The following is a 19228-nucleotide window of genomic DNA, read 5'->3' as shown; positions in this document are numbered from 1 at the left end:
ATTCATATTATTTATTGCGGGCCAAGCCATTCAGGGAAAGTGAGAGTGACAAGGTTTGAGACAAACTATTTTACTGACGGGGGTTCCAATTCTTGTTATTTCAAAGAAACAAAATGCCGTTTGCCACTTAACAGGGAGCTCCACCCAAAAGTGGAACTTCCGCTTATCTGCTCCCCCCCCCATGCCACATTTGGCACCTTTCAGGAGGGAGGGGGGAACGGATACTTGTTTTTGACAGGAGCCCTTCCCCACTTCCCGGGGAGACAGCACCGCAGTGCCGTCCCTTGGAAGTTCAGCCCCCTCCTCCTTCCTCCGCCGCCGGGCCAGTTAAAAAGCACAGTGCGCTTTGCACATGCACAGTAGGGAACCGGCTGTGAAGCCGAAAGGCTGCACTGCAAGTTTAACTTACCATGAATGACAATGGCAGCCCCCTGGAAGCCGATACAAAATCTGCTGGGGTTCCGACATTGCGGGATCCCTGGACGGGTAAGTGTACTAGTATTAAAAGTATTTGTAGCTGCTGACTTTTTTTTGTGGGGGGGGGGGCGGAACTCCTTTTTAAACATACACTGTTTAATTTGCTTTATCCCTTTTATTTCTGTATGTGGATGATGGCACTGTATTTATTTTAATAAAAAAACATCTAAGTAGCTTTTTGCTATTCGATATACAGCTGTCACATGACCCAGCTCTCTACCAGCCTGTCTGCAGGGAAACAGGGGCAGAAGGATCTTCTAGTCCTCTGCTGCTGGTCACATATTCAAAACAAAAAAACAGCCTTTGGAATACATACATAAATAATTCATATCAATAAACTGTTTTAAATCACCATATAAATATGTATTTGAAATCAAATTTTTATTTTTGGCAATAACCTGGTGTGGGTGGATTTCTACCAGTCACAGGCTGTTTTATGCCCCTCCGGTCTGTGTCTTAGAATAAGAGGGAGGTGATGCCTCCATCAATCTACATGTAATAACCCGTCCCCATTATGTTTAGCTGGTTAGTGGGCATGGAGGAGAAGGGAGGTGTCATTTACCACTGTGTATACACCCACATGTGTGGCTCTATTATCACATAGGCTGCTCAGATGTGATTGAGAGGAAATTCTCAGTATAGAAACTCACTGAAAACAGAGCATGTGCAAAGTTGCCACCACTGCCCTACAAAATCTCTAGCTGAATTGGGGACAGGGACAGAAGGGGGAGATAGAGAACAGCAGGATCAAACAGTTTTTTTTACAGAATACAGAAAACATCTTATAGTGACTGAAAGATTATGAACAGAATGGTGTAATACACCATTTATTAATAGATTTTTTTATGATGTGGGTTTAGGGACACCCATTCAGTTCACGGCATGGCTGGGGGGTGGAGACTAGAGACAGTTGACTGGTGAGGAACATGAAGTGGGAGGGGATGGAAGAGGTCCCATCCGAGTAACACTGCCTGTGATTATAGTTGCCGTTAAAAGTCTCCACTACAGTTCTCAGATGAGCAGATGACCTTGATCAAGAGCACCTAAGTTGGCGATCAGAACACCCCCCAGCAATGCCGCTGATCCCCCCCCCCCCACCACCAGCTCTGACACTCATCCCATTCTCCCCCCCAACAAGGGGCCAGAGAAGGAAAATAAAAGAGGTAATACATAGAAGAGATTGTAAAAGAGGGGAAGGAACAAAGAAAAAGGAAGAGAAAGAACAAGAAATTAGGAGGAAGAGAAATGGGGTGGGGGGGGGGGGGCAAGAAATTAGGATAGAGAGAGATAAAATGGAAAGAAAGGAGAACAAAGAGAGTGGTACATCTAAATGTACCACAAGGGGTTTACGAGTGGAAGGGACTCAGAGAGTGCTAAATGTTTGTGGGTTAGGAGCACAAATCAGGTGTTGACAACCCACGCAACAAAATTTTTTTGAGTGTTGGGGGTCCCTACAGCTCGGGCTTTCCCTGGGAGTACTGACAGATGCTTCCACAACTGTGGACAGCGAGGTGATGTTATGCACACATGGTGGGCTTGCCCAAGGCTGGTGGGGTTCTGGTCTAGGATTTTTGGTTTGCTGCAGACACTCTTCCACCTTACGATCCGAAGGGATGCTAAGCTAGCTCTTGTACATTGCCCGGTACCTGGTTTGCGAGGCCCTCAACAGAAGCTGGCTACTTATTTATTTATAGCGGCCAAGCGGACCATTGCCCAAGCCTGGAAGTCCCAACGGGTAGATTTTCAAGGGGTTAAAACCCGCATGACTGCTATGTTACTTCAGGAACATATGTCCAGTATTGTCCATAATTCTCATGCTAAATTTCTGAAAATCTGGGAGCCGTGGATCTCCTATGAGTTCCCCGGGCTCCAAGCTGCATGCCTGGGCTTGGTCTAACTCCTCTTGGCGAGGCGTCCACACCCAAACTTTCCCCCTCTTTTCTTCCCCCTCTTTTCTCCCTACCTTTCCTTCTTCTGTTCCCTATCTCTTTTCACTCTTCTTTGTAATCTCTCTCATTGCTAACAAATACTGCTGCCCCCCGTAGAAGGGGGTAGTGGGAGAAGGGCTTGCCCTCCGGAAACGATAAAGGAACGAGTTGCTTGGTACTGGAGCCAGTCTCGATACCATCCCCTACTCTTTTTCCTTCCTTTTCTTGTGTTTTTATAAGTATAATGTGATGGTTTGCCCTTCGGTTTCATATTCATGCTTTGTAGCCCCTGCGAGGGCGCACAAGGAGCAGATTGTAGTCTATTGTTTATTCCTGTTTATTCAAAATTTTTGAATTATTGAAACAGAAAAGCTGCAGGGTCTGCACCCCTTTAGAAGTATTTTACCCTTGGGGCGTATTTCACCAAAAACTGAAATTTTCATTGCACAGGTTTTTCCAAAATGTGACGTGCATCCTAGTGCAGACTTCTGGGAAAATCAGGAAGCCAATCACACAAGCAGGAAATGACATTTCTGGGGGCATTCTATACACTGTGTAGAGAACGCCTCCAGGTTGCCATGTTGCATTACATTTTACAGAAAATGACAGCACTGCATAATAAAAAAGAAAGGTGATTTATAATAACACTAATTTACAATATGGCTTTTGTATCAGTTGTATATGCTATATTGTTTTTTTGTTATTTGTGATATATTTTTTTCCACTAAAGTGGAGTAACCCTTTAAACAGACTCAACTGGATTTGTGAAAAAATGCTACACCATCCTGGCCCAGGATTAAGTCTAAATAGAAGACTCTAGACCTTGAAAAAAGATGGTAGCAGAAGTGATGAGGGGGAGTGTGGACATTCATTGCTGGAGGATGGCGTTTTGCTAGGAGAGTGGGCAATAATGTGCAAATATGCTGCGGATACTTCACATTATGGCAATAGCTCCTGGGGGCCCAGAATAGTTTAGTTCCGCTTTAATGCCAGTGACAGACTACATCATATATGTCATTTTTTCTTTTGCCCAAAGTTTTAATTTAATGTTCAGAAACCTTAGGGATAAATAACACCAGTGAATCAAAAAGAAGAGTGTCACGACTATGTTTTATTTTTCCAGTCTGTTAAATTCAGCAGAAAAATAGTAACCATGCATTAGAATGTGCAGAATCGTGTCTTGTTTAAGGCAGAAAAAATAAAAATAGTACACCTCAGCAAAACATGCACATTATCCCAGGTTTTATCCCTTAAAACATGCTGCAAGTACAGAAAAACAACTGTTGATATGCCAGAAGAAATATAGCATGTTCCTATTTTCCTCTTTGACCAAACAGCTTAAATTCTTACACACCTGGTGTCAGCCCTGCCTACTTCATTTTTGATGGATCACAAAGGACAGCGACCTCTCCACCTTCAATGGCCCCTCTTTGTGCACAAGCAGAGAGCACAGGAAGTTGACAGATCACAATATTTCTGGCAGGATCAACAGTGTTGTTTTTTTATCTTATTAAAATTATATAGCAAAACACATTTAATGGTATATTTAACTGACTAAAAGGGAACAAATAATAGCTTTTATAGGTTTTACACACTTACCTGTTCCATGCAATGATATTACACAGAAATGTTGAATTTTTCCTTTTCTAAAATACCCCACCAGCGTGGTAGACTTCTCCACTCCTTTTGGTGCCTCTTGTAGCAAACAGGGTACTAAGGAGGCACCCATGCATGAGTGCCCCTGTTGGGATCTGCACCAAGCTTGGTGTGTCCATAGACGCACACACTGCCCTAAAATGCCAGGAGCTGCCCCCAGTCTTTACAATAAAATCTAGCATTGTTTTATTGATTGTATACTGACCACACTATGCACACGTGCTTAGTGTGGAACCCCAGTATTCGGGTTTACATCATCCTGGCCCAGGATGAAGTCTAAGTAGAAGACTCTAGACCTTGAAAAAGCAGGAGCAGCCCCCAGCCTTTCCTGTAAAAGCAAGACTGAGGGGAGCAATGCAGGAGCCAGTTGCTTCCATCTTTACCCAGTCCTCCTTCTGAGTTCATATCCTCCGGCTGTCTGTTTGGCCGCAACGCGATGATGTCAGTCCTGTGCATGCGAGGAAAAGTCATGGACTATGGCACGGAGCTCTGAAGGGACGGCACAGGTATACTGTCCCTTCAGAGCGCATGCGCCGGTGACGTCACCACCTGCATCCAGTGTTAATATCTCCAGGTTTAGGAGATATTCACTGTACTAACAGGTAAGCCTTATTATAGGCTTATCTGTAGGTACAGGTCAAAAATAATCATTTACGTCCACTTTAATAATGTCTACTGTATGTATCTTGTATTCAGATATAGGGTTGCTGCAGTCTTAGATGTTTCGTTTTCTGACACTGAGCACTGGTGGTTGGGCAAAATATATTTATTTGAAGTGTTTATTTAATTGCTTACCTGGAGGTTAGCTTTAGTCCTTCCTCAATGGAAGGCCAATGTACAGAATCGGTTTTGATTTCTTCTTTGTAGCCGTTTACTAAAGTGGAAGTATGCTTTGAGTTACGTGCCATTATGAAACTCACTCTAATGTTGCTTCAGAAGCCGAGGTGTTCACATCTGTTGTCGTGTGCCAACCCTGACAGCTGTCACTGACTATCTGGGCACCTCGGTTTATCTCTGTAATGACCTGAGGTTTCTGGAGGACACTGCGTGTGTCAGCACACATCCATGCTTAGGTTGTCAGAGTCAGTTTATGGTCTAAAGGTTGTTTGTCCTGGATGTAATGTGTTTGTAGCTTTCTTTTTAACTATCTGACATCACGATTGGTGGGCCTTGTTTTTGTAGAAAATATTATGCTTATTAAAGTGTATGAAAATCTCTTTTTCTGCATGTTTGGCATCATGCTTCACTGTATAGAGTTTAGTTAAAGTGGTAGTAAAGTGATAAAGCATAAAATCCACTGACAGACAGGGTTTTTTATGACAGATGTGACCCTGGAGGTCTCTTCTGTCATAAATGACTCCCCTGCCTGTCAGTGGGTAATGTGATCTGAGCCGCACATGCGCAGCTCAGACCATATTTACGGCCCACTTAGTACGCCATGTGTGGGAGTGACGTCACCTTGGCCTGGCCATTCAAGCGACCGATGATAAGAAGACCAGAGGGAAGACCGGATGAAGATGGAAGCCACCGGGGACCAGGGAGACCTGCGCTAGAGGGCTCCATGTGCAGGTAAGTCTGTCATAATGTACCAGTATGCCGTGCTGCATACTAGTACATTATGAGTGATTTAAATCTGCTGGGGGACCCATTTATTTTCTTTATTACATTGACTTAACTACAACTTTAAGCAAATAATGTTTTGCAAAGTTTCTTACCTGGAAATCCTGCCAGTAACAGATATTCCTGTGACAGACTTGTAAGAGGAGGTTAATACCTCTTTTGGGATGGGGTCCACCAGGTCTCCACAACATTTGGGCTGACCCCTCTTTTCTCCTACAGGACATATACAGTATATGGGGGTGGAGCTACTAGTGGTGGTAGTCTATAGGAAGAGTAGAACCATTGAGAGCTCCAACAGGTGGTGGTAAGAGAACAATGTGTTTTCCCTTCAGTGGGGCATAGCTCATGTCCGAGTTCAGTTGTTTGGGAGGGGAAACCTGGTCATAGGCTAGTAGAATGTGTTTGTAAATTTTAATTTTAAAAACGGTTGTTTGACTTTTCATAGTGGGATCAAATGGATGTTCGAAAGAGCAGGATGGAATTTTTTTTCCTCAAATGAATAGATTTATAACGGTGTATGTGGTGTCCCTTCCTGAAGCCTTCAGGGAGTTAGACAGAGTGTCTAGAATCATACTGCTGTCCTGGAGGTTGAGAAAAAGGGAGTCTAACAGTCAACTGAAGCATTGCACATATTGTAGCAGGTTGACAATGCTGTTGCTTAATTGCAAGGCAGTGGTTTAATGCTGTTGGTCTACAACAAAAAGTATTGTTATTGGCAGGCTCTCGTGGTACAAAACTTTGTAAAAGATTCATAAAATAACTATTTGCTTATAACATCTGTATACACCAGCCTTTTTCAACATTTTTATCCTAGAGGAACCCATAAAATAATTTTCAGGTCTTTGCGAACCCTTACTAAAATAAAATTAATTGGGGGCCAATGGGGAAAATGCCCTTACATTGGTGGCAAGTGGGAAGAATACTACCCTTAGCCCTTGTACACACGGTCGGACATTCCGACAACAAAATCCGACGGATTTTGTCCGAAAATGGTGTTGCATACACATGGTCGGACAAAGTTGTTGAAAAATCAGATCGTTCGTAACGTGATGATGTTATTTAGTTACGATGGGACTACGTTCAGGCTAGTAGCCAATAGCTTTGGCCTAGGAATTTGATCTGAGCATGCGTGGCACTTTGTCCGATCGGAATTCTCTACAATCGATCGGACAAAGTCCGATCGGATCATGTTGTCGGAAAAATTTTATATCCAGCTCTCAAACTTTGTTGGTCGGACATTCCAACGGAAAAAGTCAGATGAAGCCCACCCACGGTCGGATTATCCGACAACACGGTCCAATCGGACATTTTCCATCGGAATGTCCAACCGTGTGTACAAGGGCTAACAGTGGTGGTCAGAATGCCACCTTTAAAGACAGTTGAAAAGATTATTGGTATCAGGCCACTAGTTTTGCCAGACGGTGTTGGAACTATGTACTTACCATCAAATAGGAGGTCAATCACCTATAACTCAAGGAAGCCCTAGCAAACTCTGGAGAAGCCCTGGGGTTTCTACAAAATCCTGGTTGAGAATGGCTGGTAAACCCTAATACATAATGCCAAACAATAGATTTTGGGTTTACCTATGCTTTAAATTGTTTTTTTACCTTCAAGCATTCTATGCATAAAGGTAAAAAAAATTCTGTATGCAGTGACTGGCCCCAATCCTTACCTGAGCCCCCTCCGTTCCATCGATGTTTACGATAGCCTCGTCTGTATCGGGACTCTCCCTCCTCATTGGCTGAGACAGCAGTGGGAACCCATTGGCTCCCTCTGTTGTCAATCACAGTCAGTACGACAATAAGGAGAGTATGGGTGGGTGAAGCTGAGCCGTGGCTTGATGTGCAAATATGCAGCTGTGCCCCCAGGGCAAGGATTTTTCTCTGCAGGCACTGATCGAGACGGAGGAGCCAGGAGCACCGGCAGGGGACCCGAAAAGAAGAGGATCAGAGCTGCTCTGTGCAAGACCACTGCACAGAGCAGGTAAGTATAAAATGTTTGCCTTTAATATATTTTAAGTCATTATTTCATATTTTTAAGGCAACTTTGTTAAAAAGGCTTTCAGATGGAAGTTATGCAAAGAACACATAGGGAATCACTATAAAATTCCTGACTATTTCCTTTTAACATTTTGTATTTTCTCTTTAGGTGTAACAATCGGACACAATGTGTTGTTATTGCTGATTCAGAAGCTTTTCCAGACCCCTGTCCGGGGACCTACAAATACCTGGAAGTTCAGTATGACTGCGTACCTTACAGTGAGTATACACAATAACATGCATGACACGTAACATACATTCAGTATATGAACACAAACCACAGGTACAAAGTAAGAGAAACTAGCAGCGAGCACACTGAAAGAAACATACAGCTCCATATATAACAATTACACAAAAGAATGCAAAGACAATAAGAGACAATGACCTCAAAAGCACAATGAGGAGAATATAAAGCTCAATATATACATTTTTTGTAGAAAACATCATTAAAGAAACAATGCAGGAGACAAACAGGTTCCAAGGAAACCAATCCCCCCTTTGTAATGTTCATTAACTTCCTCTGCTTTTATATACCAACAATTCCAAAGGCCAAGATGCTAAAATTTCCTTTACAAATTTGCCGGCTCTTGACAGAAATAGTCAGAGATTAGTCATATCAATGGATCTGGTATGACTTTGCTCTGATTTTAATCTGGCAAATAATAAATAGGGGTGTCAATCTGAGGAGTAAATGGACAAATATAGAACTTAATCATTAGGCTGCTTTCTTGTATGCACAGGCCACGGTTTGTCTTCAATGAGTAACGTATCCAACAGTGTAAGAAGAGGAGCACGGGACTAATAATTGGTCAAAAGCTGTTTATTGTTTGTAGCATCAAATAAAAAGCCAACACGTTTTGGGGTTTTAAAACATCCTTGATCAGGGCTTAAGCAATACTGAAAATGGGGATATCTGGAGGGACAGAAATGGCAATATTTGAGTGAGTTTTTTAAGAGCAATAGTCTGTGGTTAAGCAAAATGTCTGTTCCAGTTTGGCAAATTTTGCCAAACTGGAGCAGGTGTCTGGCTGATGGTAGCATATAAATCTGAAAAAAATGCCCTTACCTTTGGCTTTTAAAAGGACGCTAAACACAATTTCTGAGCCAATTATTAGTCTACTGCTCTTTTTGTACACCTTTGGCCAAATATTAAATGTCTGCATTCAATGTTGTGTGTTATACACTTTGTATGTCAATGTTAAAAACAAGTACATCATGAAGAACATTGCCATTTGGAAACCAATTCTTCACAAGACAAAGAGGGGGAGGGGAAATTTGGGACTTTGAGTGAGGCAATGAATGTTTAGATTCATCTACCTCCATCCTTGGTAATGTATTGAGAAGAGAGCAAAGTGGGACTTTATATAAAGCATAACTGCAAGGTAAGTATGCAAGGACATGTTTGACGATTCCTTATTCATGTACAAAATTTAGGGGTAAAAAATATAACATTCGTAAAAACAATATCAATTAGTTATCTTTTATTTCCCATATATATATATATATATATATATATATATATATATATATATATATATATATATATATATATATATATATATATACACATATTCCAACATGATCTACAATAGTAATAGACATATTGTTATGAGGTACACAATTAGAAATTACACAAATAATCTTCAATTGATTGAAGGATAAAACATTGTAGATAGAATACGTAATCAGGGAGAATTCAAAATACATGCTTGCAAGTGGTAGCATATAAGCGCTCTACGCGTTTCGTGGAGTTCATCCACTCATCAGGAGCTCCTGATGAGTGCATGAACTCCACTAATCACGTAGAATGTTTTATCATTCAATCAACTGAAGATTATTTATGTCATTTCTAGTTGTGTACCTCATAACAATATGTCTATTACTATTGTAGATTATGTTGGAATATGTGTGTGTATATATATATATATATATATATATATATATATATATATATATGAAATACAAGATAACCAATTGATACTGTTGTTACCAATGTTATATTTTTTACCCCTAAATTTTGTACATGGATAAGGAATCATCAAACATGTCATTGCATACTTACCTTGCAGTTATGCTTCATGTAAAGTCCCACTTTACTCTCCTCTCAATACAATTCTCCCCAAGGCTGATATATTGGGAGGCGGTTATCTGAGAAAGTATAAAAATTGCACCACATTGATTCTCTACCCCATTACAGGAAAGACCAACACAGTGGCCATTGGCACAATGATATGAAACTATTTGAACCCAGTTTTCCTCGTATCATATACAATGACAATAGACAAATGCCTGATATCCTTCTATGTGCTGGATCACATTTTCAGTTAAGGTTGCAGGATAAATGCCAGAGGGATCATCCCATATTAGCCTGACCAGAATAAAGGGCTTTAATACTTTAAGTCACTGACTTAGAACACATACAGTTGTGCTCATAAGTTTACATACCCTGGCAGAACTTATGATTTCTTGGACATTTTTCTGAAAATATGAATGATAACACAAAAACTTTTCTTTCACTCATGGTTAGTGTTTGGCTGAAGCCATTTATTATCAATCAACTGTGTTTACTCTTTTTAAATCATAATCACAACAGAAACTAGCCAAATTATCCTGATCAAAAGTTTACATACCCTGTTTTTTTGTGTATTGCCCCCTTTAACATCAATGACAGCTTGAAGTCTTTTGGGGTATTTTTGGATGAGGCTCTCTATCTTCTCAGATGGTCAATCTGCCCATTCCTCTTGGCAAAAAGCCTCCTGTAAATTCTTGGGCTGTCTTGCATGAACTGCACTTTAGAGATCTCCGCAGAGTGGCTCAATGATATTGAGGTCAGGAGACTGATAGGCCACTCCAGAACCTTCATTTTATTCTGTTTTAACCAATGACAGGTTGACTTGGCCTTCCTGGCATGATGAATGCAAATGTTCCACCAGTATTTTTTTATAACATACTGCATTCATCTTGCCACCAATTTTTACCAAATTTCCTGTGCCTTTGTAGCTCACACATCCCCAAAACATCAGCGATCCACCTCCGTGTTTCACAGTAGGAATGGTGTACCTTTCATCATAGGCCTTGTTGACTCCTCTCCAAAGGAAGAATTTATGGTTGTGGCCAAAAAGCTCAATTTTGGTCTCATCACTCCAAATTACTTTGTGCCAGAAAGTTTGAGGCTTGAGGCTGTGTTGTTTGGCGTATTGTAAGCGGGATACTTTGTGGTATTTGCGTAGTAATGGCTTTCTTCTGATGACTTGACCATGTAGCTCTTCATTCTTCAAGTGCCTCCTTGTTGTGCATCTTGTAACAGCCACACCACGTGTTTTTAGAAAGTCCTGTATTTCACCTGAAGTTATTTGTGGGTTTTTCTTTGCATCCCGAACAATTTTCCTGGCAGTTGGGGTTGAAATTTTAGTTGGTCTACCTGACCGTGGTTTGGTTTTAACAGAACCCCTCATTTTCCACTTCTTGATTAGAGTTTGAACACTGCTGATTGACATTCTCAATTCCTCAGATATTTTTTTATTTCCCTTTCCTGTTTTATACAGTTCAACTACCTTTTCTCGCAGATCCTTTGACAACTCTTTTGCTTTCCCCATGACTCAGAATCCAGAAAAAGCAGTGTAGCACTGCATGAAAGATGCAAGGGTCTGTCAGGAGTTCAGAAACTCATTGATCTTTTATACACACACATTAATTAAAAGCAAACAGATCACAGGTGAGGATTTTTACCTTTAATAGCCATTCAAACCCCTTTGTGTCAACTTGTATGCATGTTATCAGGCCAAAATCACCAGGGTATGTAAACTTTTGATCAGGGCCATTTGTGTCGTTTCTATCGTCATTATGATTTAAAAAGAGTAAACACAGTTGATTGATAATAAGCGGCTTCAGCCAAACACTAACCATGAGTGAAAGATGTTTTTTGTGTTATCATTCATGTTCTCTGAAAAATGGCCAAAAAATCATAAATTCTGCCAGGGTGTGTAAACTTCTGAGCACAACTGTATAGGGATAATGAAATGTATCAGTGTTCTTCTATACGATTCCTATGAGTACTGACCATATTTACAATCAATGTGCACTAATATGGCTGCAACCACCTTAAGTAAACTTGTAAATACGCAGATAAAATTATTATTATTATTATTATTATTATTATTATTATTATACAGGATTATACATGAGGTTGCTATTTGACCAGGTAAATTATTTTCTCTCCATTCCATCCTAATATTTATACAGCCCTCTCGCATAGCACAGGTGGATGACTCCAACTTTCAGTTAGGTAATACAGTGATGTTCTGTGTCCATCCCCAGCCTGCTGACTGGAGAGTGAAAGAGCAGCAGCATACAAATGAAGTAATCTCTCTGCTCACTTTGATGTGAACACACAGAGACTGAGTTATAAGCTATATTGTAGAAAGGTCCAACACAACTTATTCTGGTCTGGTGTGTAGGCACACTTGTCCTGAGCTACTCACAAACTGTGACAACAATGCGAACACTTAAAGGGTTACTAAACCACAGCAGTAAAATCAGTCTGTACGTACATTAACTGCTTGCCAACCAGCCTCCGTCATTATACGGCGGCAGATTGGCACGGCTGCGCGAATCGCTGTAGGTGTACAGTGGCTGCTTTAAGAGCTATAGGGGGTGCGTGCACTGCCGAGACCGATGCACAGGGCCGGCAGCCACGATGACCCGCAATTGCATCTCAGAGAGCCCGAACAAGGATCTGTCAATATAAACAGACAGATCACCGTTCTGTTAGGGAAGTAGAGAGAGATCTGCTGTTCCTAGTAATCAGAAACAGCGATCTATTGCTACTCCCAGTAAGTCCCATCCCCCCACAGTTAGAAACAACTTCCTAGGACACATGTAACCCCTTGATTGCCCCTAGTGTTAACCCCTTCCCTGCCAGTGACATTTTTATAGTAATTAGTGGCTATTTTTAGCTTTGATCGTTGTATAAATGTCAATGGTCCCCAAAAAGTGTCCCCAAAAAGTGTCAAAAGTGTCCGATCTGTCAGCCGCAATTTCACAGTCCTGCTAAAAACCACTGATCACTGCTATTACTAGTAAAAAAAAAAAAATAATAATAAAAATGCCATAAATATATCCCCTATTTGGAGGCGCAAACCAATCAATATACGCTTATTGCGTTTTTTTTTACCAAACTGATGAAGGCATTTTTTATGTATTTTTTAGGATATTTATTATATTATATAAGTAAAAAATATTGTTTTTTAGTTCAAAATTATCGCTCTTTTTTTGTTTATAGCGCAAAAAATAAGAACCGCAGAGGTGATCAAATACCACCAAAAGAAAACTCTATTTGTGGGAAAAAAAGAACAAACATTTTGTTTGTGTACAACGTAGCATGACGCACACAATTGTCAGTTAAATCGATGCAGTGGCGTATAGCAAAAAATGGCCTGGTCATTAAGGGGGTAAATCCTTCCTGGGCTAAAGTGGTTAAAGCATACTTGTTATACTCACTGTGGAACCTAAGGGGTTAATTATCTTCATTGTGTAAAAAAGCTGTTTGATCTTGTCTTCTCTGATCTTTCCTTTCTTCCACTGTCCCCAATCCATGTCCTGATAAGACAGAGCCATTGGAGTCACCCTGCACCCGCTCAGTTTGGTGTGTATTGTTAGAGAGTTTTTTTTATTTTCCTGGGAGAGTGGATGTGATCAGCACATGGCCAATCAGCACTGTCCAGACAGATGGTCAGGAATCATGCAGCCTCATAGGACAGTGAGAGGAGAATGAAAACTTCTCCTACAAGCTTTAACCAGACACTGTTAGAAGTCACAAGACTGCTATATACTGCTGATGAGAAAGGGTATTTAGAAGTTTATAGTTACCAAAATAATTGCATTTCTATGTTCTGTGTACTGTGGGAGACCACCCAAGAGAGGGGTTTCCTGAAGAGAGGTAGACATAGTCCTTGCACAGTCCCTACTGATCTGGAACCTTTTGCTACCTCTAAGCACTGCCCCTGCCAGACGAGGATTTTGTCCCTTTGCTAGCCACTTGCATAAAGCGCTCTAATCCCAAGAGTCAGAGTGTAAAATAGACACTGCCTGACCCAAGATGGCCACTGAAGTCAAATGGGGAGCCAGCATCCAATCGGACAGCTGTCTCCTTGTAAACACAAGAAGTCATAGAGTAACTAAGCTCCTCACAATTTCCTTCCCCTCCTGCATTACTGCTGGCCTGCAGTGGTGAGTACAGGCTGCACCTGCCTGCAATGGGGAGTACAGGCTGCACCTGCCTGCAGTGGTGAGTACAGGCTGCACCTGCCTGCAATGGGGAGTACAGGCTGCACCTGCCTGCAGTGGTGAGTACAGGCTGCACCTGCCTGCAGTGGTGAGTACAGGCTGCACCTGTCTGCAGTGGTGAGTACAGGCTGCACCTTCCTGCAGTGGGGAGTACAGGCTGCACCTGCCTGCAGTGGTGAGTACAGGCTGCACCTGCCTGCAGTGAGGAGTACAGGCTGCACCTGCCTGCAGTGGTGAGTACAGGCTGCACCTGCCTGCAGTGGCGAGTACAGGCTGCACCTGCCTGCAATGGGGAGTACAGGCTGCACCTGCCTGCAGTGGTGAGTACAGGCTGCACCTGCCTGCAGTGGTGAGTACAGGCTGCACCTGTCTGCAGTGGTGAGTACAGGCTGCACCTTCCTGCAGTGATGAGTACAGGCTGCACCTGCCCGCAGTGGGGAGTACAGGCTGCACCTGCCCACAGTGGAGAGTACAGGCTGCACCTGCCTGCAGTGGAGAGTACAGGCTGCACCTTCCTGCAGTGGTGAGTACAGGCTGCACCTGCCTGCAGTGGTGAGTACAGGCTGCACCTTCCTGCAGTGGTGAGTACAGGCTGCACCTGCCTGCAGTGGCGAGTACAGGCTGCACCTTCCTGCAGTGGGAAGTACAGGCTGCACCTGCCTGCAGTGGGAAGTACAGGCTGCACCTTCCTGCAGTGGTGAGTACAGGCTGCACCTTCCTGCAGTGGTGAGTACAGGCTGCACCTGCCTGCAGTGGGAAGTACAGGCTGCACCTTCCTGCAGTGGGAAGTACAGGCTGCACCTGCCTGCAGTGGGAAGTACAGGCTGCACCTTCCTGCAGTGGTGAGTACAGGCTGCACCTTCCTGCAGTGGGAAGTACAGGCTGCACCTGCCTGCAGTGGGAAGTACAGGCTGCACCTTCCTGCAGTGGTGAGTACAGGCTGCACCTTCCTGCAGTGGTGAGTACAGGCTGCACCTGCCTGCAGTGGGAAGTACAGGCTGCACCTTCCTGCAGTGGGGAGTACAGGCTGCACCTGCCTGCAGTGGTGAGTACAGGCTGCACCTGCCTGCAGTGGTGAGTACAGGCTGCACCTGCCTGCAGTGGCGAGTACAGGCTGCACCTGCCTGCAGTGGTGAGTACAGGCTGCACCTGCCTGCAGTGGTGAGTACAGGCTGCACTTGCCTGCAAGCCACCTAAACTTTGAAATGGTAGCAGCAACATAACAGCCAGGGAGTTGGCATTCCCAAGTAGAAAAATCAATGGCAGCCTACATAATCTCTCTTATACATAATGGTAAGGCTAAGTTACTGTTATTCAAAAATAGTCCAAAATGAACCAAATCTTTCATAACGGAAAAAGTACAGAGGCATTCATCTTCCTTACCTTCCTACTTTAGAGCATATTGGCTTCTGCAAAATGACAGGTTCCCTTTGAACCAACAGTAAAGAATAATGGCATTACACAGTGTGACAGACTGAATGGGATTTCACCAGACTGAACATCTTGCATAGTGATAGACATTGACTCATGTTTACATAAAGTGATCCTCAGTACACTTAAAGAGGAGTTCTGCTTAGAAAAAAAAAAGTCAGCATCTACAAATACTGCAGCTGCTGACTTTTAATAATCAGACACTTACCTGTCCCAGGGTCCAGCGATACGGGCGCACGAAGCCCCGCTTGTCTCCCACTCCTCTTTGTGACGCCGTCATGGTAACTGTGGGCACCTGGCTGTGGCTTCACAGCCAGGCACCCACTGCGAATGCACGAGCCGCACCACGTGCCATGACTGGCCCGGGCAATCATCTGGGACCTGTGACGTGTCTTAGATGATTGCTAAGAGGGAGGGGGGAGAGGTGATCTCCCTTCCGGTGCCATGGTGCGCCGGGAGGAAGCCAATGGGTTAAGGTAACACCTATAAAATCAAATTCCAGTTTTCAACAGATTAGCAGTCAGGCTAGTAAAAATGGTTGCTATAGGTTTATGGGTAGGAGCCAAAATTTTATATATATATATATATATATATATATATATATATATATATATAAATATATATATATGTACCATGGACTGGATTCCAACTCCAGCCCTGCCCTTCCCTGCTGGCTGTGAAATAATAGGTATCGATCTGCACAGCACGGCGCACAGCTGCCAGCCTGCCTCCCCTGTGTAGCCATCACTCTCAGTGCCATCATGGGGCTCCCAATTTCTGGGCCGCGTGGGCTTAAGGACCAGCTGCTTTGGGGAAAGTGCAGGAGCCCCCCATGCAGCTGGGGCCCCTGGGCAGTGCCCAGGTGTGCCCACTCATTAAGACAGCCCTGCCTGGATCCAGTGGCTACACTCGGCTTTCCTGGCTCCATCCTCCAGCGGTGGCAGACACTACATCCTAAACAGCTTAGCACAACGCTGTTGGATTACAGAGGTCAGTTCCAGCCATCATCGTAGCCAGCCAGTGTCTCCCAGCTCACACGACAGTATTCCTCTGGATTCTGACAGTACCTGACCTCACATCAGAAACAAGAGGCAGTCCATTACCCCACTTTCTTCCATCAAGACAATACTGTTCCCTACATGCTTTGGAATGATCTCTCGCCACGTGTGACCGGTGAGCCTCCTGAAAGCATTTAACCTCAGGTAAGTGACACATAATGGGCTACAATGCGATGCATAGTAGTCCATTATGCATTACCTTTGTAGGGAATCAAAGAGGAAGTAAACCCATCAGGGTTCACTTCCTCTTTAAAGTCTAAACCGCTGGCAACAAAAGTGGAAATGTCAAAAATGTGTCAATATTTTGTGTGGCCACCATTATTTTCCAGCACTACTTTAACCCTCTTGGGCATGGAGTTCACCAGAACTTCACAGGTTGCCACTGGAGTCTCTTCCACTCCTTCATGACGACATCACAGAGCTGATGGATGTTAGAGACCTTGCGCTCCTCCACCTTCCATTTGAGGATGCTCCACAGATGCTCAATTGGGTTTAGGTCTGAAGACATGCTTGAGCAGTCCATCACCTTTACCCTCAGCTTCTTTAGCAAGGCAGTAGTCATCTTGGAGGTGTGTTTGGGGTTGTTATCATGTTGAAATACTGCCCTGCGGCCCTGTCCCTGAAGGGAGGGTATCATGCTCTGCTACAGTATATCACAGTACATGTTGGCATTCATGGTTTCCTCAATGAACTGTAGCTCCCCAGTGCAGGCAGCGCTCATGCAGCCCCAGACCATGACACTCCCACCACCATGACACTCCTCACCTGGTTGCCACCACACACGCTTCCCACCATCTGAACCAAATAAGTTTATATTGGTCTCATCAGACCACAGGACATGGTTCCAGTAATCCATGTCCTTAGTCTGCTTGTCTTCAGTAAACTGTTTGCGGGCTTTCTTGTGCATCATCTTCTGGGACAACAGCCAAGCAGACCAATTTGATGCAATGTGCAGCGTATGGTCTGAGCACTGACAGGCTGACCCCCCACCCCTTCAACCTCTGCAGCAATGCTGCTCATATGTTTATTTCTCAAAGACAACCTCAGAATATGATGCTGAGCATGTGCATTCAACTTCTTTGGCCGACCATGGCAAGGCCTGTTCTGAGTGGAACCTGTCCTGTTAAACCGCTGTGTAGTCTTGGCCACTGTGCTGCAGCTCGGTTTCAGGGTCTTGGCAATCTTCTTTTTTTTCTGATCCTCAGAGAGTTATTTGCCACAAGGTGCCATGTTGAACTTCCAGTGACCGGTATGAGAGAGTGAGAGCTATAAAACCAAATTTAACACACCTGCTTGCCATTCATTCCTGAGACCTTGAAAAACGAACGAGTCACATGACACCGGGGAGGGAAAATGGGCCCAATTTGGACATTTTCACTTACTGACATCAATGGCTGTGTGTTGAGTTATTTTGAAGGGACAGTAAATTTACACTGTTATACAAGCTGTACAATCACTACTTTACATTGTAGCAAAGGATAATTTCTTCGGTGTTGTCACATGAAAAGATATGATAAAATATTTACAAAAATGTGAGGGGTGTACCCAATTTTGTGAGATACTGTATATGCATATACACATAAAGCCAGTAAAAGAATTGTGCGTGTCTAAAATTTACACATCTAAACACATATTCACGTAAGTACGTTTGCTGAGTATTTTATGCAGGATTTTCTTCTAGCTCAAGATCGTCTCCTGAATGCCTTGCAGCCACTGCTCTACTACCCTCTAAAAAGCCATCCAAAATGGATCACTTTTCATTTTGGAGGATGGTAGAGACTGCCACCAATGTAAAATAGCCCTAATGAATTCCATAGTGTGTCTTATGAAAAGTTAAAAAAATATTTTTAAAATGGAACTACACTGCCAAACCAAAAACACTATTTAATTCACTTTTAATATTTAAAAAAAACTTACCCATCCATCCATGTTGCCATGCTTTATTTTGCTGAGAAATCACTTTGAAAAACATCTCCCTAGCATTGGGGGTGGCCATCTTGAGTAAGGGCAGATGATTCATGTAGCATTTGCTGACTGGAGTCCATCTGCCCTTAACTTAGGCATGCAGGCAGGAGGGTGTGCTTAGCTGAGAAAACCCCTCCTCCCCTCCTGAAGATTCCTGGGATGTATGACATCATTTGCCTAGGTCTAAGAAAAAATGTTAAAACGGTTAATAAAAATAGCAAATGAAAAATAATAATAATATAGCATATACAATAGCAGCATAGTACAGTACTATAGAAGGGACGGACTGCACCTAAATGAGGAGGGTGCAGATCTGCTGGGAGTAAAGATGGCCAGAAAGTTAGAAGGGTTTTTAAACTAAGCGACAGGGGAGGGTCCAGAGGTAGAGATGGTTAGCACGGAACATATTCCAAAGGATAGTATTGTGGGCATTAGTGGTAGGTTGACTAAAGCACAAAAACCCAAGATAAGTATAGTAACAAGTCCTAGTTGCAATCTCAGAACACCTAATAAGAGGACAGTATGCAATTGGTCTAAACTATGTGGCATGTTCACCAATGCCAGGAGCCTGGGGGACAAGATGGGTGAACTAGAGATACTTTTGTACAAGAAGGATTTGGAATTTGTGGGAATTTCAGAGACTTCAACAACTCTCAAGATTGGTTGGCAACCATTCTAGGTTATACCCTTTATCGCATGGATAGAGAGGGCAAAAAAGGGGGAGGGGTATGCCTGTATATCAAGAACAATTTACAAGTGAATGTGAGAG

At 43.1% G+C, this 19228-nt stretch overlaps 1 protein-coding gene across 2 annotated transcripts in view; it reads left to right on the top strand.

Moving 5' to 3' along the window:
- The window catches only part of ADGRL1 (adhesion G protein-coupled receptor L1), a 624094-nt gene that overhangs the window by 450221 nt on the left and 154645 nt on the right, over positions 1-19228 (top strand). For both annotated transcript variants that reach the window (XM_077470079.1, XM_077470078.1), the window contains exon 4: positions 7830-7939. In XM_077470079.1, the coding sequence (XP_077326205.1) occupies positions 7830-7939 (110 nt within the window). The remainder of the gene's footprint in view (positions 1-7829; positions 7940-19228) is intronic.

This window comes from Lithobates pipiens, unplaced genomic scaffold (genome assembly GCF_037356315.1).
Source record: "Lithobates pipiens isolate NorthernLeopardFrog02 unplaced genomic scaffold, aLitPip1_a1.2 Scaffold_8, whole genome shotgun sequence".
Lineage (NCBI taxonomy): Eukaryota > Metazoa > Chordata > Amphibia > Anura > Ranidae > Lithobates > Lithobates pipiens.
The sequence above is the reverse complement of the archived record's forward strand: the minus strand, read 5'-3'. Positions and strand labels throughout refer to the sequence as shown.